The 15225-nt window shown below is 46.2% G+C and overlaps 2 protein-coding genes across 4 annotated transcripts; one reads left to right on the forward strand and one right to left on the reverse strand.

Annotated features, from left to right (window-relative positions):
• Nucleotides 1-3453: 3453 nt before the first annotated feature.
• Nucleotides 3454-4979, reverse strand: UQCRQ (ubiquinol-cytochrome c reductase complex III subunit VII). Its single transcript, XM_025994923.2, has 3 exons — nucleotides 4843-4979; nucleotides 4562-4729; nucleotides 3454-3619 (listed from the first exon to the last, which is right to left on the reverse strand). The coding sequence occupies exons 2-3, from the start codon at nucleotides 4713-4715 to the stop codon at nucleotides 3525-3527; spliced, it is 249 nt and encodes an 82-aa protein (XP_025850708.1). The 5' UTR covers nucleotides 4716-4729; nucleotides 4843-4979; the 3' UTR covers nucleotides 3454-3524.
• GDF9 (growth differentiation factor 9) lies at nucleotides 4952-10034 on the forward strand. Of its 3 annotated transcripts, none has more exons than XM_025994922.2 (3): nucleotides 4952-5831; nucleotides 6825-7138; nucleotides 8687-10034. In XM_025994922.2, the coding sequence occupies exons 2-3, from the start codon at nucleotides 7006-7008 to the stop codon at nucleotides 9649-9651; spliced, it is 1098 nt and encodes a 365-aa protein (XP_025850707.2). In that variant the 5' UTR covers nucleotides 4952-5831; nucleotides 6825-7005; the 3' UTR covers nucleotides 9652-10034. The 3 variants fall into 3 exon arrangements, with proteins under 3 accessions (XP_025850707.2, XP_025850706.2, XP_025850705.2); XM_025994921.2 differs by having other exon boundaries at nucleotides 4956-5831; nucleotides 6961-7138; XM_025994920.2 differs by having other exon boundaries at nucleotides 5024-5681; nucleotides 6961-7138.
• Nucleotides 10035-15225: the final 5191 nt, after the last annotated feature.

Below are 15225 nucleotides of genomic sequence, written 5' to 3' on the forward strand. Positions count from 1 at the left end.
CCATCCCATAGCCCTTGAATAGTTGTGAAATCCTATTCCTGAAATTAATAAATATGAAGAATTCATGGGCTCTCCACAGTCAAGTATTTTGCTGAATGAATAAACACAGCTACATACTCCTTCCTCCAGCAGAAAGGTCTCAGCAGCCTTTAACAGTTTCAGGCATAGGAGAAAGAATGCCTGGCTGAGAGGCGGGGGGGGGGGGGGGGTCTAGGTTAATTGACCACAAGCCAGCCCTTTCCCTTTGAGCTTTAGTCTTGTGTTCTCTCAACGACATGGGAGTAGATCTGAGGCCTCTCAGGCACTGACATTTGGTGTTCAAGTAATTAATTTACAGGAAGGCAATGAGAAGCTTCTAGCTTAGTAACTCTAGGACAACACCCAGGGATTTCTGCTGTTAAGTGCGTAGGATGAAATGGGAGGAAGAGGGTGTAGCTACCTGAGCAGTTTGAAACACATTCCAGGTGGAGAGGAGACCATTAAAGGCTTGGCAGTAACTGGAGACTTTTTTGCTATCCCTGAGCAGGATATGCCTAATAAAAAATTAAAGACTCTGAAATGAAAAACTTTTCCAGGTAAAACTTCAAGGGTCAAAGTGTATTTGCTTTTTTGCTGGTTGGACCTGGCACAGACTTCCGGGCCTCCACAGGCGATGCCTGCGTCGTGAGAACTTGGTTGGCAAACTGAAGTTCACTTTGCCACCCTGTACAGCCCAGAGATAAAAGCCCTGCTGGGGGCAGGGTGCTGCTGAGGTCAAAACGGGCTAAATGAGTAAGTGGCTGTGGCCCGGAGCAGAGAAAGGAGCCACACCCAGGCCTGGAGGCTCCAAGTGCAGGGTTCTAGGCTTTGGGACCCACAGCAGTGATCCCCTTCTTCCTTGAGACTTCACCCATGTTTTTTTTATTTTATTTTATTTTATTTTATTTATTTATGATAGTCACAGAGATAGAGAGAGAGGCAGAGACACAGGCAGAGGGAGAAGCAGGCTCCATGCACCGGGAGCCTGATGTGGGATTCGATCCCGGGTCTCCAGGATCGCGCCCTGGGCCAAAGGCAGGCGCCAAACCGCTGCGCCACCCAGGGATCCCCACCCATGTTTTTTTCTTTATGGATTTTGCCAGATCCACTGGTCCCTGAAATAATCCCAGATCCCCTATCACGTACAGGAGCACTAAGCTAGGACAACTCCCTACATTCTAGCCTCCCACCCACTTCATTATCCCACTACACAGGCTCCATGCCCCCCTTTCCCCCCAGCTCAGAGAACAAAGCCCTTTGGTGAGAGACAGGCTTAGGATTGACTTTCACCATTTTCTTCTAAAGCAGCTCAGCACGTGAAAGGGCTTACAGCAGGGTCTTCTCAGCATGCTCCTGGGAGAAAATGGATTCAGACCTGGACTTGATGCCTGGTCAGAGCTGAGAAAGGGTATGTTTGCTTTTGAGCTGTAATCTCCAAAGGCACCAAGGAACCAGGAATAGTCTTGGGGTAAAATGAAGCCAAGATGGGAGAGGGTAGCCATCTCCCCAAAGCTTGGGGCTAATCAGAGAGAAAGAATAATGTCCCGTCAAGGCAGGGCCCTCCCCTGGCACCTGAACCTGCTCAAACTATGCAAAGTGAAGGATGGGTGGTACATTTACATCTTCAGGTCCACAGCTTCATTGGACTCTCAAGTCTATGACACAAACATGCGGTAAACCCTGGCAACAAACTTGGATGGAGCCCAAGAGAGTCAGACCTTGCTGGGTGAGGCTGGAGTTTTTTTATCATATAGCGGTCCTTTGTGACACCTGCCAGACCTACAGATCACTTATTTCACCATTACCACAACCCTAGGGTTTTAAGATTACCTTACCTGTGAAAAGGTCAAAGCTCAGGAATGCAGGTTATTTGTATCATATAGTGAAGCACAGGATAAAGGGTATGGACCCAAGGTCACCTAACTCAGAAGTTCTTTATCCTACCCTCCCAATCAATACAATTTTTTAAAGATTTTATTTGAGGGCAGCCAGGTGGCTCAGCGGTTTAGCGCCGTCTTCAGCCCAGGGTGTGGTCCTGGAGACCTGGGATCAAGTCCCACATCGGGCACCCTACATGTAGTCTGCTTCTCCCTCTGCCTGTGTCCCTGCCCCTCTCTCTCATGAATAAATAAAATCTTAAAAAAAAAAAAAAAAAAGATTTTGAGAGACACCATGAGCATGAGCAGAGTGAGGAGGCAGAAGGAAAGGGAGAAAAAAAAAGACTCCCCGCTGAGCAGGGAGCCACAAAGCAGGGCTGGATCCCAGGACCCAGGGATCACGACCTGAGCTGAAGGCAGACACAATCGAAATGACCAACCCATGTGCCCCTCAATGCAATTTATAGCACCATCTTTTTGTTTTGAAGTAGTTTACCTCTGGTTCCTAAAAGATAATAATCATTAGAATAAGAAAAAAGATATAGACAGAAACTTAACTACACTGTAAAAGTTGCTGTTCCGGCCCAGCAAGCAGTTGTCTGCAGAAGTGAGGAAGTTTCTAGAAATGGAGCAGGGAACCAGAAGTATAAAGCTACCAACACCTACTTCTACCATCTCCTGGTGATGGAAAAAAGGGTTACCTTTCTACTAAAAAAGTAATTCAAAGGCTCTAGAACTGGGGTAAACTTTTCAATAAAGGACCAGAGTAAATATTTTAAGCATTATGGACCATATGTGACTAAAACCCACTATGAACACAACCTGGTACAAACACAGGCAGTTTAACTTAAGAGACCAAGGGGAGACCTCTCCCCTCCTTTATAGCTGACTTCCTTCCCCTCAGATTAAGAAAGGCCTGTCTAGGACAGCTTTAGGAGCAAAAACTTCAGGGGCTCCTAGGTGGCTCAGTGGGTGACAGTAGGCCTTTGGCTCAGGCTGTGATCCTGGGGTCCTGGGATTGAGTATCGCATCGGTCTTCCCACAGGGAGCCTGCTTCTCCCTCTATGTCTCTGCCTCTCTCTGTCTCATGAATAAATAGATAAAATCTTTAAAAGAGCCAAAACTTTAGTGACAGACTCTACCATTCGTTAGCTGTGTCATTTTGCTCAAATTACTTACTCTGTGTTCCTCATCTGCAAAATGAGTACAATGATACTTAATTCAAAGGCAGTTGTGAAGTTTAAAAGCACTTATTTGTGTAAAGGGCTGAGTACCTGACACATGGTAATTACAATATAGTTACCGGATCTTATGGTTACTATAGGAGCAGACCCCTGGGAACCAACCGCACAGGTGATGCCACCCACAAGTGACCAGCTGCAGGAGTAGCTGCTGCTTATTTCCTGAAGATTATAGAACAAACACTAAGCCCAAATCCTTCACCCAACTCACAGAGTAGCCAAACTTTTCAGGACTCATGCGACAAGGGGAGTTCATGAGCTTGAGCAGCAGCAGTCACACCAAGGACTTGCTCACAAAAATGCAAAAATCACAACAGTGCAGTCCATAATAAGTTTATTACTTCTTCAAGTCTTCCAGACACTGGGAACTACGATCCAGATGAGTGGCTCATTTGTCATTTTCATAGGCAGCTGGATTCTTCCTCTTGGATTTCTCAAACTCCTGGGTTCCCCATGTGTAGACAAGGTAAAACGCTATGAACGCTTTAAAAATCAAAAGTGACAGGAGTGAGCCCAGGGGTCAGTCTTTTCCCACTCACTGTATGCTCCACCCTACTGTCTCTAGCTTCCAAGAAGCCACTTTGAAACCAGATGGTTTCAAACCAAGGAAGGTTTGGGGCACGGGGGCGGCTCAGTGGTTGAGCGTCTGCCTTTGCTCAGGTGGTGATCCAGGAGGCCTGGGATGGAGTCCCTGCAGGGAGCTGCTTCTCCCTCTACCTTGTGGCTCTGCCCCTCTCTGTGTGTCTCACGGATAAATTTTTTTTTTTTTTTAAGATTTTATTTATTCATGAGAGACAGAAAGAGGCAGAGACATAAACAGGCTCCATGCAGGGAGCCTGACGTGGGACTCGATCTCGGGTCTCCAGGGTCCCGCGCTGGGCCGAAAGCGGTGCTAAACCGCCAAGCCACCCAGGCCGCCCAAATCTTTTAAGGTTACATCACACACCCATTTCACAGGCGACCAAAAGAAAGGGCCAGCCCAGGAAAATCTGTCACCCAACCTTTCCTCTCTCTTCCATTGCACACACGCACACAAAAAACGTTAATGAGATAATTCAGGTAACATGTACTTCACCATTTAACAACTAGTGGTCACTTCTGTGGCTTTTTTTGTGCGTGCGCCAATTCACAACGCTGTGCTCCCGCCATCCCTATCCGCTAACACCTAACAGTTCATCGCTACGAAGTGGCCACCTCGGAGGGAGACGCTGGCACCACACAAGGGACCAAGTGTTGGCCTGTGACTCAGTTTGCTCCCTTGTAGGCCGGGCGGGAGGGGGGGGGGGGCAGAATACACTAGGGCGAGGGCTTCCAGTGAGAAACCGCGGGAGGGGCAGGCTGCAGAGCGCCGGCGCCACGGAGAGGGCTCCCCGAGGGAGGGCTCCGCTGCCGCTCAGCATCCTCCGACCCGGCCAAGGCACTCACGGGGCACGACGCGAAGGGCGCACGCCCGCGTACGGCGCAGCACGTTGGGGATGCCTTTGCTGAAGTAGTGCGGGAAGGCGCGCTGCTCGAAGGGCGACAAACTGTAGGTGATCACATGCCGCATCCGGGTCAGGTTCCCAAACTGGCGGCCCATGGTCGCGGCGGCGCCTGCAAGACCAAGGGTGGACCGGCGCCTGCCTCAGCCCCCGCACGCCCTCCCCCGCCGCCGCCGCCGCGGCGCCCCCACCCTCCCTGGTGACCACCCAGACCCCGCGACCCACCTCACTCCCGCACAGGGGTCACTTCGCCCTCCACGGTCGCGGGAACCGCCGGCGTCCGTCCGTCACTTCCGGGAGGCCGTGAAGTCACTTCCGGGAGAAACCAGTTTCCGGCCGTCTCCGGGGGGAGGCGCCGTTGCTCCCCGTTCTGCAGAGAAGTGTTGTGCCCCGTGGCCCCGGGAGCGGGCGGGGCCGGCGCGGGACGCGGAGTACGGAGCGGGCTTTGGGGCCCGGGGGCGCTTCCCCTCTGCCTCCTGCCCCCCTGGAAGCGGCCGGGGCCGAGGGGAACAAAGAGATGTAGTGACCTCCGGCCGCGACCTTCCGCGCTCCAGTCCGGGCGTCGAAGGGGCTCCGCTCTCTCCAGAACAGCGGCGACGCCAGCACCAGGAGCGCGGACGTGATGTGCGGCCTTCTCGGCGGCCTCGGGCCGACAGGCCTCTGGCGGTGTGCGCTTGCCTGGGTAGAAACGTCTCCCCCGGTGGCGCCCCCGGAGTCCCCGAGGAATGGCGGGGGCAGGGCCGAGGCCACCTCGGAGCCGCGCAGCCAGTCCGGCCCCGACGCGCTGCGGTGCGCCCCCGCTTCTCCCCTGCCCCGGCGGCCGCCTCGGGCTTTCCGGGAAGCGCGATTTCGGGATTCTCCTCTGCGGGAGGCTGCTGCCGGCCCGGCCGTTCCGCTCGACGCGCGGAGTCTGTGACTTGGCCGCCGCGTGTGAGGTCGGAGCACGCTGTCACTCAACAGGTGGCAGGTGTTTTGGGGAACCCTGCCTCCCAGCCGGGGCTCAGGGCGCCTTGGCACGCAGTCGAACTGAAAACTCGCAGACATGCCTCAGTTTCATGACCCTAGTAGGTACCGCACAGAGTGCTCGTGAATGCGGGTTGACGTCCTTCCAGCACGGTCTCCTTACGGATAAGCCCTCGTTTCAGCCTTTCACGGCACAGCTCAGTCTCCTGTTCCTAAAACATCAGCTCTAGCTTTGTCTCAGCTCCAAGAACGTAAGTCCTTAAAACAAAGACACCCTAGCAAGTTAAATTAAAAATTAAAACTTAGGTTTAAAAAAAACAAAAACAAAAAAAACCCCTGCAAACATCTTCAAATCTTTCCACCAAAATCTATGTAGGTGAATGTGCGGACCAAAGTAAAGGATCAAGATCTTACATTTAAAGATGAGTCAAGGTTAAAGGTGATGTCCTTTATTAAAACATAGTGCAGGATTCCAAGTACATAATCCATAGGAAGCTCCCTGAGAATTGGGCAACCCAACGGTTCTCTGCTCTCTGGAGTTTTAATGTCAATTGTGACTTTTTTCTCACTCTCCAAAGCAATATGCAGTAAGTAATTATTCTAACCACCTGGCAGTGGGGGAGGTGATGAGGATGAAGGGAGAGCAAGAGGGAACAACCCAATAAATTACATAGCAACAGACCTTCATATCATCATGAATAATTAGCTTTCCCACTTGCTTTGGAAGTCCCAGCAAGTACCTAAGGAACTTTTTAAGAATCCTAATCTCAAAAAAATGGGTGGTTTTATGATCATTTCTCAATTCTGTTGGCCTTTCAGCTTGCATAACTAGTCCATTGGCATAACAATAACTGAAGAGGTGTTAAATAAATGCCTCTAAAAGGGAGAGAGGAAAGAAGGGAGAGGAAAGCGAAATAACAGATACATTTGTATCTAATGAGGACAAATTAGGTAAATAGGACGTTATCAGCAATTTGATGCACAGCTGATAAAAATTGTCTTCAGCTAGGCGTCCTTGAGGTTGATTACAGAAGTAACCCTAGCCTACCTGCCCCCCCCCCCCCCCCACACACACACACACACTTAAAATTTATTTAAGAGACCAACCTAGCTAGGCACTTCCGGGCTTTTAGGAAGAAGGCTGGTATGGGGAAATGTATCCCTGGCTAGCTCTTCCAGGCCATGGCACTTCTCAGCAACTTCCTTTGGTTTTTCTGCTTTACGTTGCTGTGTTTTCCTATTAGTCTTGGTTCTCAAGTTTCGAGAGGAGAAGCTCGGGCTGCAGCTGGAGCTGAGTCAGAATCTGTGGCTGAGCCTTGGTCATTGCTGCGGCCTCCAGATGGAAGAGACAGATCTGGCTTCCTTTCTCCTCTTTTCAAGGTTCTATATGATGGGCAAGGTGGCACGCCTAGAGCTTTGCGCTACATGAAGAGGCTCTATAAGGCCTATGCTACCAAGGAGGGGATCCCTAAATCCAACAGAAGCCCTCTCTACAACACTGTTCGGCTCTTCACATCCTGTGCCCAGCACACGCAGGCTCCTGGGGACCAGGCAACAGGTGTGTAGGAGCAGACTGGTTAACGGGTGGTGGGAAGATGATAGACTTGTCTGTGTTGCAGTTATTAGAAAGGAGCTGGGCCTTGCTCCTCGAATTACATATTACTTTGCATGATCCTCAGTGTCCACATTGCAACAAATCTGGTACTTGATCTTACTGTTTCTTCCTAATGCTCTCCTGGAATAAGGTGGGCTCCTATGGTAGAACTTTAGAGCTAGAAGAGACTTAACAGCTCTAAAAGCTGAACAGTGTGTGGCTGGAGGTTGGCTTCTTATCCAGGGTCACAAAATCCAGACTAGAAACCAGGTATTTTGACCTCTCTTGGCTTATTCTTACCATTCTATCAGTGTTGACCTGGAACTGTGTCTAAAACATCTCCTAGCTACTGAAGTATTTATTGTGTTAAATAGGATTTTACTGCTTTCTATGAGGAAAACTGAAGTCTGCATTTGGAACAGTAGGTCCTCTGAAGAACCAGGTGTTGGTCATCAACCTGACCCAGCACTTTGGAGTCCTATGTGAGAAAGGAGCAGTGCTTTAAAAAACAAAACAAAAATCGCTCTACATTCTTACTAGCTCATGACCAAAACTGTTTTTCTTTCTTTTTTCTTTTTTTTTCTTTTTTTTAAAGATTTTATTCACTTATGCATGAGAGACCGGCAGAGAGAAGCAGGCTTCTCTCTGAAGAGGAGCCTGATGCAGGACTCCATCCCAGGACCCCGGCATCCTGACCTGAGCCAAAAGCAGATGCCCAACCACTGAGCCACCCAGTGCCCCTGACACAAACGGTTCTAACCCAACAGGTCAGCTGTGGCTGTTTTAAACCCTTTCTCCTGGGCAGCTCTGGTGGCTTGGTGGTTTAGCGCCACCTTCAGCCCAGGGTATGATCCTGGAGACCCGGGATGGAGTCCCACATCACGCTTCCTTCATGGAGCCTGCTTCTCCCTCTGCCTGTCTCTCTCTCTCTCTCTCTCAATCTCTCTCTCTCTCTCTCTCTCTCCCTCCCCCCCCTTCTGTCTCATGAATAAACAAAATCTTAAAAAAAAAAAAAACCCTTTCTCCTTTCTCGAAGTCTTATTACAGTGGCTTTAGAGCCTCCATTTGTTATCATTCTCAAGTGTTCCCAATTAGACCATTAAGTTCTTCGTTGATTCTGTTCATTAGGGCTTAAAAAGTCATCTTAACAAGACCGATAAATGTGTTTGAGTTTTCTCTCTAGAGACTCTCCAGGAGAAAAATAGTATTAGCTGCTTCTAGATTTGGAGCCAAAGATTGAGATTGGGAAACAATGATTTTCTATGGTTGTTCACCACCAAAGCCGTTCAGACTTTCTGTTGATAAAATAGCTAGGTTGGACACTCTGGCAGTTAGCGTGGTAGCTGTAGCAGGTATTTTCTCTGACTCACCTCCTCCCCGCCCCCTCCTCTTTAAGGCTGGGGGAAGTGGGGAAAGAGAAGGGAGAAAGCACATGACAAGGACAAATGCCTTGACTGCTTGTTATGTTGTGTTTGTATGCAAGCACTACTGGCAGGTTGTTTTTCTTCTCAGGCTCTGTTCCACCTGTGGACCTGCTCTTTAACCTGGATCGTGTTCCTGCCGTTGAACACTTACTGAAGTCAGGTTTGCTGTACTCTTTCAGCAATTCCATTTCTTTCCCCTCTGCCGTTAAATGTCTGTGCCACCTGGTGATCAAAGAGCCAGAGTTTTCTAGCTGGACCCCCCAGAGAGCTCCATCCTTATTGACCTTTAACTCACAGTTTGAATTGAAAAAGAAATACAAATGGTTTGAGGTTGATGTGACCACTGCTCTCCGGCCTCTAGTGGCCTCGCACAAAAGAAGTGTTCACATGTCTGTAAATTTTACCTGTGTGAGAAACCAGCAGCAGGATCCTGTGGCACAGGATGGGCCGTGGAATATGACTCTGCTGGTACCCCCGTCCCTGCTTTTATATCTGAATGACACAAGTGCTCAGGCTCATCACAGGTGGGATTCCCTTCACTATAAAAGGAGATCTTCAGAGAGGGCTGACCAGAAGGGAGGTCTGTCTGCCTGTCCCATGGGAGAGGAATCGACTGAAGGTGGAAGATCTCCCCGTCACCGGAGAGGTCAGGACACCGTCAGCTTGGAACTGAACAAGCCTCTGGCTCCCGCTTCTTTCAATCTGAGTGAATACTTGAAACACTTTCTTTTCCCCCAACACGAGTGTGAGCTCCACGACTTCAGGCTGAGCTTTAGTCAGCTGAAGTGGGACAACTGGATCGTGGCCCCGCACAGATACAACCCTCGATACTGTAAAGGGGACTGTCCAAGGGCAGTTGGACATCGGTATGGCTCGCCAGTGCACACCATGGTGCAGAACATCATCCATGAGAAGCTCAACTCATCAGTGCCAAGACCATCATGTGTACCTGCCAAATACAGCCCTCTCAGTGTTTTGACCATTGAGCCAGATGGCTCAATTGCTTACAAAGAATATGAAGATATGATAGCCACCAAGTGCACTTGTCGTTAACATAGGCTTCTTGAAATTAAAGCTTTTGAGCCTCTTCAGCAGAGGAAGTCCTGAGCGCCTATCTGTGCCTTTGAGGGAGAGTTCTGGGTGTCAAATCACTTTAAGTGCAGTACGAGTTGTATAAGGAGGAGCCTGTGTGGATGAACCCATGGTGTGGCACCTGTCCGTGTAAAGTGGTAACATCTGCCTTTATTTCCAGATGTAAACAAAATAATTTTGGAGGGCTTTCAACTTTTTTCCCTGAGCGATTTTTTTCTTGGAGTCTTGTTTTTGAGTGAAGAGAAAAATCTTAACATAAATCTTGGATGGAATTGCAGCTCTAAATAGTTCAGAGTGCTATAGTTTTATTTCCTGGAAGAATAAATCCCTCTCTATGGCATAAACTTACCATGTGTGTGCCTTTTTTGTTTTAAAGGATTGCTTTCAAATGGTCTTTTGGGAGGGAGAAGCATACCTATAAGCTAGTTTTGGCTTAATTTTGTCTTTTTAGAGTAAAAGAGAAGCTAGCTTCTCCACCTGAAACCTGCTGAAGGGTATTTATTGGGACTGTAAGCACATAACCTATGTCCATTTGTTAGTGTGATGGGTGTACCATATGCTATTTCAGCTCTTCAGGTGGCACTTATAAATAGGGTGGCTCACATAAACCCCAACATTTGTCCTATTTTTTTTAACAAATTGTTTTGCAGATTTTTACAAGAAGATGACAATGTTGAAGATTTTTAGGATATTTTCTCTTTTATGTATTTAAAACCTCTGACCTCACGGAAGGAAGTCAAGGAACATTTTTTCCTTTTTGTTTGTTTTTGCAGATTTCCCTCAGCTACCATCACTGACCCCATAAATTTTTTCCAGGTGGATTTGGGAGTGTTGCCATTAAACTAACCTGGGAGTGATGAGGTTACATTACAGAACAGGCCCATTTGGATATGATGGTTTATATGTAGGTTTTCAATAAATCCTACCTTGGGAGAGCCCTAGAGGTACAGAGTTAGGATTAATGCAGTGATGCCTGTTTCAGCATTTCTAACACCCTAATACACAGACCAAAGTAACTCCTAAATGCAAGATGTACTTTTAATTCTTTAAGGTTTTATTTGAGTAATTTCTTCAGCCAACATGGGGCTGGAACTCAGAACTGCATGATCAAGAGTAGCTTGTTCTTCCAAATGAGCCAGCCAACCACCCTGCACTCTCATTCTTGTAAATAATCTTTTCTTAGTAGTTAGTGCTTACTGCCTAAGGAGCCAGCTGGGATTTTGATCGGGATTGTGTTGAATCTGTCAGTTTGGGAAGTATTAGCATCTTAGCAATGTTAAGTCTTATAATCCCTGAGCATGGGAAGCTTTTCCTTTTGATTGAGGTCGTCTTTCATTGCTCTCAACAATGTTCTGCACTTTCTGAGTATAAGTTTTGCACTTGATATTGTTAAATTCTAAGTATTCTTGCTGTGACTGGGAATAGAATTTTTAATTTCCTTTTCTGTTTCCTGGTGTGGTGCCATCTTCCATACATGTCACAAGCCTGCACAAACGGACAGGAGTGCCCTTAGCTGCTCATGATTTCTTACTCTCAACATTTTTTAAAAAAGAACCTGGGGCATCTGGGTGGCTAAGTTGGTAAAGGAATCTGTTTCTCCTCTGCTCCTCGCCCTGCTTATGTGCGTACGTTCTGTTTCTCTCAAAAACGTGAAGGAAAAAGACTGAAACAAGGGGAGAAGTTTTAGGTGGCTCAGTTTCCAAGTAACTTTGCCACCTTGTTGTTTAACCTGAAGGCGTCCTTATTCTGTCGTAAATGAGGCTGGCCAGTCTAAGAGCTGGTGTTTCAAGGGTTTTGTCTGGTCCTCTGTCATTCTTGAGGGTGTTAAAAAAAAAAAGAAAAAAGGCATGAGTAACGGTGGCGATATACAATTGAACTTACTTGAAGGTTAAGTCTCCCTTAAAGACGGCTGTTTTCCAATGGACCACATAAAATATGTATCATGTTAAAGTATTCCTCATTATTCAAACTAAACTTAAAAATCCCCCCCCCCCAAAAAAGGGATTTTATTCTTATTCATGGCCTAGTTGGGTTTTTTGTTTTGTTTTTTTTAAAGATTTATTTATTCACGATAAACAGAGACCCAGGAAGAGGGAGAAGCAGGCTCCATGCTGGGAGCTCCACGTGGGACTCAATCCCGGGACCCCAGGATTGCGCCCTAGGCCAAAGGCAGGTGCCAAACTGCTGAGCTGCCCAGGGATCCCCTGTTCTTTTGTGTTCTGATTCATGAGAGAGAGAGGCAGAGACACAGGCAGAGGTAGAAGCAGGTTCCATGCAGAGAGCCTGATGTGGGACTCGATCCCAGGACTCCAGGATCATGCCCTGGGCCAAAGGCAGGCACTGAGCCACCCAGGGATCCCCTCATGGTCTAGTTCTGTGGTTGAGTAGGGATATGGTTTGCAACCTGAAGGTTTAGAAAAAAAAAAAAAAAAGTAGTTCTGATAGAAGCTAAGTGTTAGGGTCAAAGCCAAAATTAGGGGCAGAAAAGTAGTTCATCTTTAGAGGTAAGTTCTAAAGGAGACTTAATTGTGTATAGTATTTAGATGCTACAATGGTGTTGTGATAGAATGAACTGTAAGTTTGGCTTCCCTGTTATTTTGGGCTTTTTTTTGGTGGGGGGGTTGCTTGTTAATCTAGTTTCTTCATTCATGGGACAGTGCTAATACTAAGGGATGATAAATCTGCTCAATTTAAACTTGAAAAAATTCTCTTCTGCTCAGCACAGGAGGATATACACTAGTCTCCCAAGTACCGCCTTCAAATGAAACCTGTTTTTCTTTAGTTACTCTTAGAAAAGCTGCCGCTTGAGAAAAGAAATGAGAAAGGACAATGGTGATTGAAATCTGGAAATTCAAGGATGAGGCTACATGTGCCTTAAAGAGATGCATTCAGCTTTGGTATTTAGTCCAGATGAGATAGGAGGTCACCTAATGGGATGGGTGCTTTAGTATGCCAAGGAACAATGGGGCATGTCAGGAGCCAGTTTTACTTCAGCTCTGGGTTTCCTGTTCCTTATCTGTTTAAATCAACTCCTGTGTTACTCTGAATACTTGGTGTGTTACTAACTAGGTTCAAGGGTGGCAAGCCACTGGACTTGGTTTAGACTCAGTTTAGACAGTCTGTAGGGGAAAAATAAAGCTACTCTGTGGTGGGGTGGGTAACGGAGGAAGTGTTCATGGTTATACAAATGATAAAAGCAAAATGTTCAGAACTTGATTTATATCCAAATTGTAAGTAATCCATTTAAATTGGTAATTTGAGGATTGTAAGTTATAAAATGATAAACGAAGTGAAATGAAAATACTTCAGATATTATTTTAGAGGATGTTAGTCCCCAAAACATTTTTTTTAAGATTTTATTTATCTGACAGAACGAACACAAGAACCCTGGCCAAAAGCATGCTGTTCGGGACACCTGGGTGGCTCAGCAGTTAAGTGTCTGCCTTCAGCTCAGGGTGTGATCCTGAAATCCAGAGATCGAGTCCCACATCAGGCTCCGTGCATGGAGCCTGCTTCTCCCTCTGCCTGTGTCTCTGCCCCTCTCTCTCTCATGAATAAATACATAAAATCTTAATGGATCAAACAGCATGTTTGTTTGTTTTAAACTGTTCTCTAAATAGAAGGAAAAAAAACACAACTAGAGGATTCAAACACTTCATTCTTGACCAGAATTGACAGGTCAAGTAGGCTCTCTGTGTGTTTAATTACTTCCTGATGCAGTTGTCTTTCCCAAAGCACAGATTTATTAATCTTTGGAAAGGGCCTTAATATGTTAGACCAGGGCTATTTCAGTACTTAAAAAATGGGATTTTTTTTAGGTCGTCTACAAGTATTTGTGTCCCTTTTGAATATGTAATGCAACTAGCATGTAACTATTGAGTAATATACGTGGGTAAGAGTCAACAGTATTTTAGACATTGCTTGTGAAGTGCTACGTGAACAGTCTAGAGTTCTTTACAGATCTGTCTTTGGTGCTGGTGTCTTTCCCTTTGGAATGCTATGATGGACACTGTTAGGAGTTCACAGTCTGTGCCTCGGTCATTTTGGCTTTCTCAGAAATAGCTCACTGAATAAATATTTATTGAACACAGACTATGGGCCAGGTGCTATGTGTGGTTAAGAACGGAGTCTAATGTTCTCAGCTGCAGGAAAAATACATCACGTACCGGAAACAGAAACTTCCTTTATTACTCTAAATTCCAAAAGTGAGCTTTTATCACCAGAGAACATTCTTTGGAAGAATATACTTTGAGGTGATACTACATAAGCAGGCTGAATGAATAGTATTTTTAGGTTGGAATTCTTTAAAACTTAAGGTAATTGTAGATAAATATGCAATAGTAAGAAATACCAGAGATACCATGTTTATCTTTTGTCCAGTTTTCTCAATAATATCTTGTGAAACTGTAGCATGCTATCTCAAGGATATTGTTGTTGATAGATTTTATATATATATACACATATATACACACACATACACACACACACACACACACACATTGAAACCTACTGGTTGAAGGGAAATGTTCATCCCAACATCAAAGTCTTAATAGATCCTGGTGTTTTGTTATACTAATATTTTTATATTAATGATTGAATAATTTTTCATCTTCTGCCATTTCACTCCTACCCTTGAAACTTGGAATCCTTAAAACTATAGTTTTATTTATTTAGGAAGTACATATTGACCATATACCACACGTTAGGTACTCCTCTAAGTAGTTTAATAATGGTAAATAAGATAAACATGGTAGTTGTTCCTATGACGCTTATATTACAGTGGAATGGAACAGGCAACATACAAACATCAGGAGCTTCTAGGCAGAACAAACTGAGGTGAGAATGAGCTTGTGTTCTAAGAACCTAAAGAACTGGGTGTGACTGGCAAGTAGGAAAGGAGGAGGGAAGGGTGGAATGCCAAGTGGAGTGGGAGGAGAGGAGATTGAAGAGCAGACTGACCAGATAGATGATAAAGACCTTGTTTAGCCAGCACAAAGGGATTGGCTAGGAAACCACTGACAATCTTAAATCAGGGACCGGAAATAGTTGAATTCACTTTTTTTTTTTTTTTAAATCACTCTATGTCACATGTGCAGTTGTTTGAAAGAACCTAGTCTGAAGCATGAAAATGGCTTTAGGGGGCTCTTGTCAGCATCCAAGGGAGAGATGATGCTGACTTGGATTATGGCAGTGGAGATGGGGATTCAGAGGTGAAAAACTTGGCATGTTTTTCCTTGGGTTCTTGATTTTTGTTACTGGGCACATCCCTCTGAGGTTGTAGGGTTGCAACCTTCTAGACAGAAGAAACTCTGGTGCATGTGGTGACGCAAGAGAATAAAAACTTCTCCCATTCCCTGGCTTCATATTCCCATCCACATGAGCTGTGTCTTAATTATAACTTTTGATGGTTCTTTTGGTTTTCTTCATATTTCTTAAGAGTTTTATTGGTTTGGGGGCATCTGGGTGTCTGTCGGTTAAGGTCTGCCTTCAGCTCAGGTCATGATCCCAGGGCTCCCTGCTCAGTGGGGGTCTGCT

The sequence above is a fragment of the Vulpes vulpes genome, chromosome 12, assembly GCF_048418805.1.
Source record: "Vulpes vulpes isolate BD-2025 chromosome 12, VulVul3, whole genome shotgun sequence".
In the NCBI taxonomy this organism is placed as follows: Eukaryota; Metazoa; Chordata; class Mammalia; order Carnivora; family Canidae; genus Vulpes; species Vulpes vulpes.

What these genes read in the sequence shown, in the direction of transcription:
- UQCRQ (XM_025994923.2), bottom strand. Translation starts at nt 4,715, where the DNA reads ATGGGCCGCCAGTTTGGGAACCTGACCCGGATGCGGCATGTGATCACC. An exon ending in CGCCCTTCGCGTCGTGCCCC is followed by an intron (nt 3,620 to 4,561) that starts GTGAGTGCCTTG and finishes TGATTTTTAAAG; the next exon opens with CGTTCATAGCGTTTTACCTT.
- GDF9 (XM_025994920.2), top strand. Translation starts at nt 5,343, where the DNA reads ATGGCGGGGGCAGGGCCGAGGCCACCTCGGAGCCGCGCAGCCAGTCCG. An exon ending in GCCTCAGTTTCATGACCCTA is followed by an intron (nt 5,682 to 6,960) that starts GTAGGTACCGCA and finishes CCTCTTTTCAAG; the next exon opens with GTTCTATATGATGGGCAAGG. An exon ending in TCCTGGGGACCAGGCAACAG is followed by an intron (nt 7,139 to 8,686) that starts GTGTGTAGGAGC and finishes TTTTCTTCTCAG; the next exon opens with GCTCTGTTCCACCTGTGGAC.